Source organism: Panthera onca, chromosome D4 (assembly GCF_046562875.1).
Source record: "Panthera onca isolate mPanOnc1 chromosome D4, mPanOnc1 haplotype 2, whole genome shotgun sequence".
In the NCBI taxonomy this organism is placed as follows: domain Eukaryota; kingdom Metazoa; phylum Chordata; class Mammalia; order Carnivora; family Felidae; genus Panthera; species Panthera onca.
Genome location: NC_138351.1, coordinates 3,716,892 through 3,731,289, shown reverse-complemented (window position 1 = coordinate 3,731,289; position 14,398 = coordinate 3,716,892). Strand labels below are relative to the sequence as shown.

Here is a 14,398-nt window from a genome sequence, read left to right as displayed (position 1 = left end):
TCCCAACGTGCAGCGTGTTGGATGATCCTTTCACAAAAAGAATCAAGGGCGAGATGCCTGGGGTTTGAATGTGCGTTTGCTGTACATTCATAATAAATGCCGAACCGCATGGCACATTCATGGCTGCTTCTTGCTTGTAAATGAACTGCTGAATGAAAGTTTTGGGACTCAGCTCACCTCCAAGAGAGCGGTCCCTGTTCACACCGGTACCTGAACCAACAGTTCTTGAATTTTCTTGAAAAACTAGTTTTTCCTCTGTCCGTGACAGCGGTGCCTTCCTCCATGCATTTTGTAATCAGGCTGGCTTTTCTTTCTTTCTTTCTTCTTCTTCTTCTTTTTTTTTTTTTTCCCACACTGCCGTTGGAATAAAGATCCCGCCTTTGATTGAAATGGAATCTTCCACTATTGAGCAAGCCTTTGTTGAATGAGTCATCGGGGCGGCTGCTCATTGGCTGAGGCCGCTGGAGCCAGGGGATTGCCTGGCACCGGCTGCAGGGCCCGGCTTCATTCACAGAATCACTGGCTCGCTGCTAGCCTTTCCATTCACACAAACAGCATCTCATTCACATTTTGCTGTTTTTGTCTGCTTCTAATGAAGAGCGGGGTTTGGGAATGATAGGGCGCTTTTGCTTCAGATTTGGGGGGGCTCTGCTGACCACCACCATCGGCGATGGGGTGTGCACTTGCCGTTGCTAAGCGAACCAGGGGAAGGGCAAGAATGAGTGCCCGCGCCCAGGGAGGGAAGCGGCGGCCGCCCTGCGTGCCTGCATCCCAGCGGCCGGCCTCACCTGCCTGCCAGGAGCCGCCCCACCTGCACCTGCTCCATAAAGCTCTGCAAGGCTGGGTGCCTCGTGTGGCACATGCCTAGTCGTGGGTGTGAGAAGGCAGGGCGCTAGAGAAGGCAGGTGGATTCATTTGCTTGCACAGAGTTGCCTGGAAATTTGGACAGGGAGGTTCCGCTGTGTCAGGTGGGTTATCTCAATGCATGACAGAGACCGGCAGGGCCCACGGTGACAGGGCTCAGCCGGCGTGAGGCTCGCCGACCTTCTGTGGGGCCGCCAACGCCCTGTTCTCCTAGCTGACAGGAAGGAGGCCTGCGCCTGTCCGTTGCAGCTGAGTCTGACTCCTGAAACGGATTTGCTGTGTAACCAGAGCAGCTGTATATTTTTTTCTTCCTTACTGCAGGGTTGCAAAGCAGCAACAGAAGACACACTGAAATGTATCTGTAGCGTTTGGTAGACATTTTTCCAGACCTTGAGCGCATTCAGTTGGGATAAAGCGTCAAGCCCAGCCCCCTTTCTGGAATGGATTTCTGGAGCCGGCTGCCATTCCTGAGAAGCCCTCTTCTTTTCTGGAAGTAGGTTTACAACCTAACCCCAGCTGAGAAGGGCTCTGGTCATTAGCAGGGAAGGCATCCTGCTCTGTGCAGAAGTCCCTGCGCAGATTTGTCTTTCTTTCTTTTTCTTTCCTTTTTTTTTTTTTCCGGAGGCACTGCATTGCCACAAAGGCACTTGTCATGGCTGCTCTGTTGACTTGAAAAGAAAAAAGAAAAACCCAGGAAATCGGTATTTTGTGTTCACCTGGGAGTGAATATTCTTTTCTTTTCTGCCTTTTTAAAATTTTTAAAATTTTTTTTGGCTATTTACCAATTTCTGCTGCTTTCCAAATCAGAATTCATGAGGATCCGCTGAAGATCTTATTCTTAAAAAGGCTTCGTCACATTTTAAAGCATGGCTGTCAGATCCTTAGGGGCTCACACCGAGGGCTGAACTGCGGGGGGGGGGGGGGGGCTGGGGGGGGAGGTGGGGGAGGGTGGAGAGGAGAGGAAGCCCCGGGCTCAGAAGAAGGGATTTCAGAAAGTTCCCCTGACCGTCTGAAGGGGCTGCACTGACCTCTGGCACAGATGCTGAGACCGGACGGGGTGGGGGTGGGGGGTGGCGGGGGGAGGGGATGGGGAGGCCAACAAGCAAAGGTTGGAAGGAAATGTCTGGGAATGTAGAAAAGGCAATCTGAGAATTGATTGGCTCTAGTGTGCTCTCAGTGGGTGTATGTGTGTTTTTTTCCCTTCTTTTTTTCTTTCTTTCTCTCCTTTTTCTTTTTCTTTCTTTTCTTTTCCTTCTTTCTTTCTTTTTACTTATTATTATTATTATTATTATTATTATTATTATTTTGTGCTACAGGAAGTGATTTGCAGCGTTCCCTGGGCCTTTGTTGAGAAGGGTCTCCTCTGGAGTGAGTCACGCTCTCACAGTGCGCAGCCCGAGCCGCGGGGCGCTCCCCTTCGGAAGCGATGACTGGAGCAGCGCGAGCGTGCCGCCCTCCGCAGCCGAGCGCGGGGCCGGGGCTGCGCGGACGCGGCGGCGCGGGCCGCTAGCGGGGAGGCGGCGCCGCTGTTCCCCCTCCCCCCCCCCGCCCCCCCCCCCCCCCCCCCGCCGCCGCCGCCGCCGCCGCCGCCGCCGCTGTCCCGGCCGCCGCGTCCCGCCGGGCCGCGCTCGCCCCTGCAGCGCCCGGGCGGATGCGGCCGGCCCACGGAGGGGCATGCTTCCACGCACCAAGTACAACCGCTTCAGGAATGACTCGGTGACATCGGTCGACGACCTTCTGCACAACCTGTCGGTGAGCGGCGGCGGCAAGGTCTCGGCGGCGCGCGCGGCCCCGGCGGCGGCCCCCTACCTCGTGTCCGGAGACGCGCTGCGCAGGGCGCCCGACGATGGGCCGGGCAGCCTGGGCCACCTGCTCCACAAGGTGTCCCACCTGAAACTCTCCAGCTCGGGCCTCCGCGGCCGCTCGGCGGCCAGGGCGCGGGCGGGCGCGCGGCTCTCGGGTAGCTGCAGCGCGCCCAGCCTGGCCGCCCCGGACGGCAGCGCGCCCCCCGGCCCCGGCGCCCCGGCCATGCGCGCCGCCAGGAAGGGCCGGCCCGGCGACCAGCCGCCGCCGCGCGCCCCGCACGCCAGCGACCAGGTGCTGGGGGCCGGAGTCACCTACGTCGTCAAGGTGGGTGCGGGCGCGCGGGCCGCGGGGTGGGTGGCCGCGGAGGCCGGCAGGCGCGCGCTCCTGGGCTAGCTCTCGGGGCCGCGGGGACGGGGCGCTGCGGGCGCGCCAGCTGCGTACCCGTGGGGAGAAGGTTCGCCATGGGGGACCTCGCTCTGGCCTGCTTTCTCCTGGGGTCCGCTCCTCTGCCCACTCGCTGCGCCATGTGTCCGGCCAGTGCCCCTGTGGGCACGGGCTCCTGTCCCGGGGACGTGGGCATCAGGCCCCGGGCAGTGAGCACACTTGGGAGCGCCGACCGCCCTGCCCTGGGAGATACGGGCGGCGGGACTACTTCTGCTGTGTCTGCCCCAAGAGGCAGGCTGGGTGCTCTGGCTCCCCCCAGCTCCCAGCAGTGCAGGCCAAATGCTGGCTTGCTTTATGTAAGCCGCTGGTGCTCCCTTCCCCGGCAAGGTCTGCCTCGCCTTCCATACCTGAGGGTTCTGATTTACAGCAGCAGAGAATTGGGGACTCTTTTTCCCTGGGGCCGTAGTCTTCCATTTAAATAGGCCAAAAGGGGCTGAGCGTGGGCCTTGGAGCTAGCAGCTCCAGATTTTTCCTTCGACACAAAGAATTATACAGTCGTGCCCAGTGTGGTCCATAAAATTCCTCCTTTATGCAAGTATTTTATGCTGTTAAAAGAACGAATACCCAGCACCTGTCGGTTGGCCTGCCACAGGCTCCGGGCCTCCAGCCTGTTGGACGACTGCGCTCTACAGCTGGGCCACGTCCTCCAGCCGTGGGAGGGCTGAGCAGGCAGGCCACTCGGAAGCATGGCTGCTTGTTTGGAAGGGAACGAGACACACACGGTCTCCACGGTGTTGTCCAGCACACCGAGAGACCCGCAGGGCGTCTGGCCTGCACATACAGGCTACAGATTCAGTTTAACAATCCAGCAGACACATTCTCGATAAAATGTTGTATCTCGGCAGTTTGGGAACCAAAATATTACAGGAAGCAGTTAACTGTGGACTGCAGTTAACTGCCTAAAAAGTACTGACAAAGGGCTGTTGTCCCCGGTGTTAAAAATGGGGCCCCCTCATCCCCTCGAGGCTGCTTTTAAATCGAATCTTCATCTCACCATACGAAAAAGGAGTAATATATGTTGAAGGATGCCGATCAGCTTAAAATATGCATGTCTTCTTGAGTTTATGATAAAAGACAATGGTTTTTCTTCTTGTAGTCCCTCTTTAAATTACACAACCAGGAGCCAAAACAAAAAGAAAGAAACAAACAAAAAGAAACAAAAAACCCTGACCACTTTGAGGTGAACTAGCAAGCACTGGAGAATATGTCTTCTAGTGTGTTAATATAATTGCTATCTAAGAAGCAAACAAACAAACAAAAAAAGAAAGAAAGAAAGAAAGAAAGAAAGAAAGAAAGAAAGAAAAGAGCTTATGTTTAAAACAGACAGACCTTGGCAAAGCCAAGGTACCTATCGTGTGGAACAGAGAAGATCGTTTTCAAATGGAGGGAGAATTCTCAAACTTCTGTCTTTAAAGTTTTCCTTCAAAAACAGATCATTCCCTTTGCTTGGGGCTTTGCTCTTGCTTTTTGGAGAACGAAGGCAGACATCTAGTTCTAAAGGTCAGTCATGACTGGACTCAGATGAACATAGCCCACCAGGTCAGCTCTGCCGGGCCGTCTTACGGCTGCGACAACTCCAGCATCAGCTGAACTCAGGTGGACGGAAGGCTGGGTCTGCCCCAGCCTCTGGGTTCAGGGGTCACTTTATTGTGCCTCCAGTAAATGGCAGCAGTGCCCTGGGGGCACCCGGTGCTTGGTGCCATCGCCTGGTTCACCGTGAACGGTGGTCGTGTGAACTTAAGCTCAAGCTTCCCCGGAGAAGTTTGGAACCACGTAGCAAGGAGGTCAGATGCTAAGGACAATTTCTCGTGCACACGTTTGACTTACGTTATCACGTGGCCCTCTGTTGGTGCACGCTTCCTCATTGCCCGTGTTGTTGAGTTGAACATCATGGACTTATTTTCTTGAAAAATCACAAAACTGAAAAAAAACAATTGTAACGTGATAATCGTTTGCTGATTTGTGAATAGTTTTGTCAGTCTCTTGGCTTTACAAGATCTCGGGGAGAGAGAGAGGTAATCTCTAGTACATGACTGTACATTGCTTGTAAATCTAAAGGCTGTGGGTTTGGGGAAGGGTTTGATTTAAATTTACTTCTTAAAATTTTTTTTAATGTTTGTATATTTTTGAGAGAGAGAGAGAGAGAGAGAGAGCAAGTAGCATAGGGCCAGAGAGAGAGGGAGACACAGAATCTGAAGCAGGCTCCAGGCTCTGAGCTGTCAGCACAGAGCCGGACGTGGGGCTCGAACCCATGGATCGCGAGATCATGACCTGAGCTGAAGTCGGACGCCCAACCGACAGCCACCCAAGCGTCCCAATTTAAATTTATTTCTAAATTAAGGAACCCCCTCCCCCGCAAGTTTTCCTAAGTTCTGGAAAATTCATTTGCTATATAACAATAGGTGTTGCCCCCTGGTAGAGACACCTGCTACGACGCTTGAGGATATTATATACGAGGTTTGTTGTTTAAAGATATTTCAACTCCATCTAGTTACCTGGGAGGAGAGCCTGGAAGGGCAGGAGCCGGGTGGGTTTGACTCGCCTAGGAAACATCAAACTGTGTGAACAGCAGTTGTAGTGTTAATTAATGAAGGGTGTGGGATTGAAAGACGGAGAAGGTGCCTGGGAACAGGAACTTTCAGAGCGTAGCATGTTGAGTTTGTCCTGCACGTGTCACCACCAAGCCTGCTGCTGATATGGGTCCCGGCCACACAGAGCAGGGAGGCTCCTGCACACGAAGCCCCCCGGGTCTGGGTTTACGCTGGGAGGCCTCCTGGCGGTGCTCGGATACCCACCTCAGGGTGCCCAACCCTTGGCTTTCTCTTTTGGTCACACAGCAGCAAAGGACAATGGATATTTTCGTGACAGTTCCATTTTGAAACTACTTTAAATTTGGACGAGAAAGGCCCATAGAAATTGTGTCGCTTATGCTGCTGCCCACCTTAAAGTTCTACTGTCTGAAAGTCCAAGCTGGCTTCGCCTGAGTGCGCCTGGGGGCTGCCACGGGTCTTTGGCGGGTTCTGAGGCGATGTTTGCATGCTTCACGCACGGGCCCACAGAGTGAGCAGCTTAGGAGGGAGAGATAGGCGTGAACGGGAGGGGGGTTGCTTCCTTTTTTTTTTTTTTAATTCAAATTAGTTAACATACAGGGCAGTCTTGGCTTCAGGAGTAGAACCCAGTAATTCACCAATTACATACGACACCCAGTCCTCCTCCCCACAGATGCCCTCCTCAATGCCTGTCACCCATTTCGCCCACCCCATCAACCCTCAGTTTGTTCTCTGTATTTAAGAGTCTCTTACGGTTTGCCTCCCTCTCTGTTTTATCTTATTTTTCCTTCCCTTCCCTTATGTTCATCTGTTTTGTTCCTTGAATTCCACATGTAAGTGAAATCATATGATATCTTTCTCTGACTTATCTTGCTTAGCATAATACCCTCCAGTTCCACCTACACTGTTGTAAATGGCAAGATTTCATTCTTTTTCATTGCTGAGTAGTATTCCAGTGTGTGTGTGTGTGTGTGTGTGTGTGTGTGTGTGTGTGTGTATACCACATCTTCTTTATCTGTTCGTCAGTTGATGGACATTTGGGCTCTTTCCATACTTTGGCTATTGTTGATAGCACTGCTATAAACATTGGGGTGCATGTGCCCCTTCGAATCAACATTTTTGTACCCTTTGGATAAATACCTAGCAGGGCAATTGGTGGGTCATAGAGTAGTTCTGTTTTTAGTTTTTTGAGGAAGCTCCACATTGTTTTCCACAGTGGCTGCACCAGTTTGCATGGGGGAGTCTGTTGCTAAGGAGAGCCGCTGGGCGCCAAGAGGAGCCTTCTAAAGGCCAGCACGGCCCGGAGGTTAGCCCTGACCCTGCCTGAGGGACAGCTGCACCCTGTGGGCTAGCGACACGCCCCAGGGTCCCCAAGAGACGGGCCCTCCCTGTAGCACATTACACCGCAGACTCAAAACAGGGAAAGAAGTGAGCACATTTAGGACCAACCCCAGTGCCCACGGCAAGGATTGGGGAGCCCAGGTGAGGAGCTCACCTCGGGGGCTCACCTGAACACCGAGACAGGAATTGTGTACCGGGTCCCTCGGGTGGCCAGATTCCCGTCCGCTCTTCCTGACGGTCCGAGTTACCGGCTGTTTGCAGGAGAGTCCAACAGCCCAAGAGCTACTGACTTTTCTCCTCCTGTGCGGGGCTGTGCTTCTCTCGGAATGAAGCCTTGTTTTTACAAGAGCTCTTTAAAAAATTATTTTGTTTCTCCCATTTGTGAATCTGATGATATTCAGGGCGGTAGAAATGATGTGTTTTATTTATAAATGTTCTATTGCTCTTTATTGATGGTCTTTAGAAACTTCACTTTCTCTGAATCTTCTAAACTGTTATTTTTTCCACTTGCCTCAGTGTCTATAAAAATACCTTAAATCTGGGGCACCTGGGTGGCTCAGACGGTTGAGACTTCAGCTCAGGTCAGGATCTTGCAGTTTGTGGGTTGGAGCCTCACATAGGGCTCGTTGCTGTCAGCCCGTCAACGCAGAGCCCGCTTCGGATGCTCTGTCCCCCTTTGTCCTCTGACCCTCCCCTGCTTGCGCTCTCCCCCCAAATCAATAAATATTAAAAAAATATTTAAAAAATACCTTAAATCTGCTTCGTCTCAGTGCTCTCCTCCTGTGACACCACGAGCAAGGGCATCGCAGAGCTCCTTCAGCACGGCCGCGGCACATGATCGCCGTGCGACTGATTGGATTCCGTTTTAATTCTAGATTAACAAATTGTTGTCTGATGTGCAGTGGAAACTTGAAAGTTGATTTTTTTTAAATGTTTTTTTTGTTTATATTTGAGACAGAGAGAGACAGAGCATGAGCAGGGGAGGGGCAGAGAGAGAGGGAGACACAGAGTCTGGAGCAGGCTCCAGGCTCCGAGCTGTTAGCACAGAGCCCCACGTGGGGCTCGAACTCACGGAGTGTGAGATCGCGACCTGAGCCGAAGTTGGACGCTCAACCGACTGAGCCACCCAGGCACCCTGAAAGTTGAATTTTTTTTAAATTGTTGAAAATCTCATAATATGTGGCTTCCATGTAAATATCATCCAAGTGGTTTGAAAAACAGTTTAAGAAATTATTTTGAGATTAAGAGGCAAAATTATTAGTTTAATCTACAAAGCGTACCATCTCTCTTTTTATGTGACACAAGTATAGCCAGTGTGTTATGTGCGTGTGCCCCGCACACCCACACACACTATACACACAGCATACACCACACTCACACCACACCCCATACACGAACTTACCACACACCATTTACACACACACAACACACACAGACATACATCAGATGACTTGTGATGACTTTGGACAGGGGCTGTTTTCTTTCTTGTTAGAAAACAGTAAATGTCACGTTTCCAGAAATACCTGATCACTTCACTCGTTTTGTATTCGCGTCTCACAGAGAATGGTTCTGGGGAAGATGAGCTGTTGCTCACGCTGGAATCCTGTAAGGAGTAGACGTGTGTCTTCCCCTCGTCTCCACTGCATTTCATCCCTGCGTGTCTGTCTTGTTTGTGAGGAACACGAGCCACGTGTCGTGTGCACACAGTCCTGGTAATGGAGGACGCCGGGGGGCGGGGGGGACTGTGCAAGCCCACGGACAGTCTGGCTTTCGAGCCGGGAGCTCGTCCCCAGGGCGTGTGGCTCCCGCAGCCTCACCTGGACACACCGCCTCCGCACGGGGACACGGCCTGGGTGGAGCCCGGAAGCCCGGACCCCGAGCCCCCTCGGGCCCCTCCGCGGTGGGGCTCCAGACCTCCCCGTGCCCCCACGGGAGGCAGAGGGCATGTGTGGAGGCCCGGCCCCCGTGGGAGCCGCTGCTGTCGCGGCATCCCCCGTCCCCGCGCCCCCAGTGAGCGGCCTGCACCTCGGTGTCCGGGCCTCGCTCCTTGGGGTGGACACGGCCGGGCCCAGACCCCAGAGCGCCGCTGCCCCGGAGGTCTGGTGGCTTCCGAGGAAGTACGGTGAGGACTCAGCCCTTTAAGTGAAAACCGTCAAGGACCAATGACGTTAGATGGAATGATTTCGTTCAGAAGTCCGATGGCTTCGGATGAAATGGAGGGAAAAGACCAGTTGTGCGTATTTCCTGAGTAAAGAACAAAAAGAAAAATTTGAATTTCAGCGTAAACGTTCTGCAGTATGCAGTGAATAAGGAATATCTTCTGGGGAGGGAGGGGGCTTAAGTACAGGGATGGCCTACCGAGCGGCTGGAGGTCCCCCGTGGGGTGCGAGCACCTGACCGCTGGTCCCGCATGTGCGTAAGTACTGACTTCCAGTTGAGGCAGAATCACCACAAACTGTTCGTGCCTCCCCCCACCAGGGCCGGGACAGTGGCCGGGATGTGCCCCGTCTATGCCTCCCCCACCAGGGCTGCTGGAGCCCACATTAAGAAATATCTCCTATAACCCTAGTTTTCAAAAGAAAAAAAAAAAAATTCTGAAATGGTCGTATTTTCCCCGGGGCTTTTTCAGCATCTAGTGAGGCAAATATATATTTTCACCCTTTTTCTGTTAAATGGGGTGAATCATATATCTCTGTAACATACGTGTCTCGGCTTCCCGACTGAGCGCTCTCTGCCACCGGCTTTTGTGTACAGAGGTCCACCCGGCGCCTCGTCAGGAGACACACACGTTCCCGATCGGCCCTCGAGCTCGTCTCTTGCCCCCCAGGCCCCGATACTGCAGCCGCAGGAAACCGCTGGCTTCCCCCCAAACCAGCGGCCCCTCTGGCCTTCGCTCAGTTCTTCCCGTCTGGGCCCTGCTCTCCACCCCGCCTTGGCCTTTATTCTAATGATGCTCTGGCAGCCTTCAGGACCCAGGGCTAAGGAGCTCTCCGTGAGGGCCCCAGGGCTCTGTGCCTCCACAGAATGAACCCGCCCCTGGGGCCCCTGAGGACCCAAGAGAAGTCAAAAGGCACCTGCTGTCAAGGAAGTCACTCCTGAGGGGGGTTCCGCATGTGACAAGGCCACCAGCCACAGCTGCGGGGACAGTGAGCCGCCAGCTCTTCCCAGGACCTCCCTGGGGACAGAGCCTCTGATCAGCAGGGCACAGTGGAGATGGCGGTCAGGTGGCTGTGGGGCGCCACGGAACGTGAGGGAGCAAAAGGTCAGGAGGGTCAGGACGGTCAGAGCAGAAGGTCAGGAGGGTGACCCGGGGCCTCTTTATGCGTAATTGGCTATTAAGAATGTAAGTCCAAAGAGGCACATTTTGGACTCTGTTCTGGTAAAAAAAATTCCTGGGTAATTATTCTTTCTGTGAACTGGCACGAACGGAGTCCGCTAGAGCTGCTCTGCGGATGGGCAGCGTTATTAGCAGACCCGAGGCTTCTCTTTAAAGCTAATTACAGGAAGGGTTCGGTAAGAGAAGCAGCTTTAATGAGAGCCGTGAGTGGTCGTTATGGAGGTTAAATATTGTGTAGCTTGACGTCAGCAGGGCGTGTCCACACAGAGGGCTAAACTGAGCACGTCCGTGCGCCCCCACCTCCCGGGAGAGCCGGACTTAGGAAACAGAGCGGGGGAAGTAGACGCAGTGAGTGTTTCCGCAGCTCCCTTCGTCCCTCGCCTTGTGAGGGGATCGTCACTTCGAAGGAGGTTCGGGGCTATTTTCCAGAAGGAATGTATGATCCCCTCGAGCAGGAGAAGTTGCTGCATTTTAACAAGACAAAATTTCAGGGGCGCCTGGGTGGCTCCTGTGGGTAAGCGCCCGACTTCGGCTCAGTTCATGATCTCACGGTCCATGGGTTTGAGCCCCGAGTTGGGCTCTGTGCTGACAGCTCAGAGTCTGGAGCCGGCTTATGGATTCTGTGTCTCCCTCTCTCTCTCCCCCTCCCCTGCTCACATTCTCTCAAAAATAAATAAACATGAAAAGAAATTTAAAAAAAAGAAACCTAAAAAAATTAAAAAGACAAAGTTTTGTGTTCAGTAAGGTGCTGGTGGCCTGGGGAGGGGCGAGCGGGCCTGGAACTAGCAGGAAAGGCTTCATGGAGGGCAGGGGTGTGTCCAGGGCCCCAGAGACTGACCAGATGTGTGCAGGAGGGGGCGGGGGATGCTCAAGGAGGGAGAGTCGGAGCAAGAAATGCCTCGGAGGTGACAGTGGGCCCGGCGTCAGCCCAGAGAGGGGGAAGACGTTCCACTCAGACTGGCCCGGGTCAGAGGGACACGAGACATCAGCCACCTCCTGTTGGTGGCCGGGGCTGCGACCCCTTGGAATTGGGATGCTCCCCATCTACTGGAGGGGCCGGTCGGACGCTGTCCCTTCTGTCCCTCGGTGGCTCGCTGGTGCCTGCAGAGCTGATCTCCTTCCTTACCAGGTGACAGTCCCGAGGGTGTGTGGCCCCCTCCTTTTCTCTAAGCTGACGCGTCTTCCTCGCTACTTCCTGCGTTGTCTGAGCCGCTCACATTCTAGCTGTGGACGACGAGGGAGAGACTCGGCTCACGGACGGAACGTGGTGGAATTGCGTTCGGGCGTGGCTCGGTGCATATTCTATTTTTAGAGTTCTGTCCTGTCCTGCGGAGATTTGGGGCCTTGGTTCGCATGCACCTGCAATGGCGGGTTCGTCCGTCTCTGCCCAAGACACAGCTGCTCCTTGTCTCGAGAAGGTGGGTAGGGCTTTCCTACGGCTCGTCCGCTGTGGCCCGAGCCACACTTCCTTTTATTAAAGGGCTCAACGGAGACTCACCTGTGCCACCCACCCTCCCCCCACTGCCTCCCGCAGGCCACCCCCGACTGTCTCGAGCAGCATCAGCCTCTGTCAGAATCGCGGTTGAGAAGCCAGCGGAACTGTCCCTGGGAGTTATGCCACCCCTCACACAACGTCCCATAACGGACGGGGGTGGGGCGTGGATTGTGGTGCGTTCACACCAGGCGAAAACGTGCAGACGTTTATTTTTTAATTTTTTTATCTTTATTAATTTTTTGGGATGAGCACTGGGTGTTGTATGGAAACCAGTTTGACAATAAATTATATTTAAAAAAATTTTAAAAAATAAGTATGTTTTTTAAATGTTTATTTTTGAGAGAGAGAGAGAGAGTCAGAGCATGAGCAGGGAAGGGCAGAGAGAGAGGGGGACACAGAATCTGAAGCAGGCTCCAGGCTCTGTGCTCTTAGCACAGAGCCTGACATGGGGCTTGAACCCACGGTCCATGAGATCATGACCTGAGCCAAAGGCGGATGCTCAACTGACTGAGCCACCCAGGTGTCCCAATTAACATATTTTTTAATGTTTATTATTTATTTTTGAGAAAGAGAAATAGAACATGGGCAGGGGAGGGTTAGAGTGAGAGGGAGACAGAATCTGAAGCAGGCTCCAGGCTCTGAGCTGTGAGCACAGAGCCTGATGCGGGCCTCAAACCCATGAACCGTGGGAGATCATGACCTGTGCCGAAGTCAGATGCTTAACTGACTTAGCCACCTAAGTGCCCCAACATGCAGCCATTTAAAACAGAGAATTCGAGTCCTGTTATGGTTGACTGGAAAAGATGTTCACGAGAAACAGGAAGAAGAGCATGATGTAGCAATGTGTGTGCGACATGAGCCCATTCTCGGGACAGAGACAAGTACAAAAATGCCTGTACGTGCCCACGGTCATAGTGGGAGCCTCCAGCAGCCCACCCGAGCCGTTCGTGGGCTTCGTGCAGAAAATCAGCAAGGATACACAAAACCGAGCAACAGTCAACAGCAGGGTCTAGCGGTTGCCCACGGGCCACTCGTGCAGCCACAGCAGAATAAACGTTTTTGTCAAGGGCCCGCGGAACAGCCGACAAGGCAGACCCTACCTGGAGCTGTAGGACACGTCTAAGCAAATTTAAAGCAATCGAAATCCAGAATGGATTCAAATTAGAAATTCATAAAGAAAGGCAACGGGAAAACCTCCCAACACTTGGAAATTAGGCAACAGGCCTATAAATAACAAAGGACAAAGGAGACATTTCAAAGGAGATGGAACAATATACAGAATTGAATACAGATGAAGGCACAGCGTATGAAAGTTTGTGCGCTGCGCGTTCCGACGGAGCAGGGAGGGGCATTTATGGCGCCAAATGCTTACGCTGGAAAAGAGGAAACGTCTCCAACCAATCATCTAAGGGTCACTGAGAAAGAAGAACAAAACAAACGGAAAGAAAGCCTCAGGAAAGAAAGAACACAGGTAAAGGCAGAAATCAATGAAGTGAAAAACAGGAAGTCAATAGGAAAAGAAAATCAATGAAACATAAATCTGATTCTGTGAAAAAGAAAATCAATGAGATGGATAAGCCCAGCGAGACGGACCAAGATAAAAAGAGAGAAGACCCAGGTCACCACCGGCGGGCACGAAACGGGGCTGTCTGGACAGATCCCAAGACGCCTTCCGAGCCAGCCCGGCCCTGTTCGCAGCCTTTCCAGGGCAGACGCGGCTGACGGCTGCGTCCTAGGAGCAAGGAGAGCTGGGCAGCTCCGGGCAAAGGGCCTGTGGCGCTGCGTGGACGCAAAGCCAGGCCCCCACACACAGTGCCGTCCAGTGCACCAGAGGCCCAGGACTGAGACCTGTGGCCCGGTGGGTCTGCAGGAAAGAAGGCTCTTGGCCCCCGGCGCACACGGGGAGCTGAGCGGACCCTCCGGGGCCATCCTGTCCCATAATCTGTTTGTTTATTTTGTGGGGGATGGGTGAAGAGAACCGGGGCCCCAGGGGAGACATGGCATGTTCTGGGACCAAGCGGCTAGCTCAGTGTCAGGGTGAGGACAGCGGCGGTAAATGAGGACACGCTTGAATAAAAAGGGCTGGTCAGCTTTGCCTCCTTCGCACAGCAGCTGTGACGCGGCTTTAGCTGCAACACCAGCATGTATTTCTGGAGTATTTCTTCCCCCTTTCCCTTCGGCTTTGAAAAGCAGAGACGGCCAATCGCACTGCTGTGATTTTCAGACGAGACTGAGCACAGTGGTTTCCTTTGAAGCGAGCCCCGGTCATACTTCCTCCCTGTGACTCAGCGTCCTCGGCGTGCGCGAGACGGGTGACACATGCCTGCAGCCAGCATTTACAAGGGCTTCCTGGCTCCTTTGATGGAAGCCTATATGGCACTTGTGTTAGTATAATTTGCCCTGTGAGATGAAAGGTGAACAGAGGAGGAAGCCTAGACGTGAGGGTTCGCTGTACCCAGATGGCTGACGTCCTCCCTGTCGGGCAGGTAAAAGAAACCGGACAAGGGAAACAGGAAAGCAGAAAGCAGGTGGTCACCTGTGTCAGTGCCCGCTTGTCCCCAC

General features: G+C 53.4%; 1 protein-coding gene across 3 annotated transcripts in view; it reads left to right on the top strand.

Moving 5' to 3' along the window:
- Positions 1-500: 500 nt before the first annotated feature.
- SHC3 (SHC adaptor protein 3) overlaps positions 501-14,398 on the top strand; it is a 104,523-nt gene continuing 90,625 nt past the window's right edge. Inside the window, exons 1-3 of one of the 3 annotated variants that reach the window (XM_060610245.3) lie at positions 501-968; positions 1,186-1,357; positions 2,181-2,994. In XM_060610245.3, coding sequence (XP_060466228.1) covers positions 2,539-2,994 — 456 coding nt within the window. In that variant the 5' untranslated portion in view covers positions 501-968; positions 1,186-1,357; positions 2,181-2,538. Of the gene's footprint in view, positions 969-1,185; positions 1,358-1,936; positions 2,047-2,180; positions 2,995-14,398 lie in introns of those variants that run through there. The other 2 variants (XM_060610247.3, XM_060610248.3) reach the window with 2 other exon arrangements.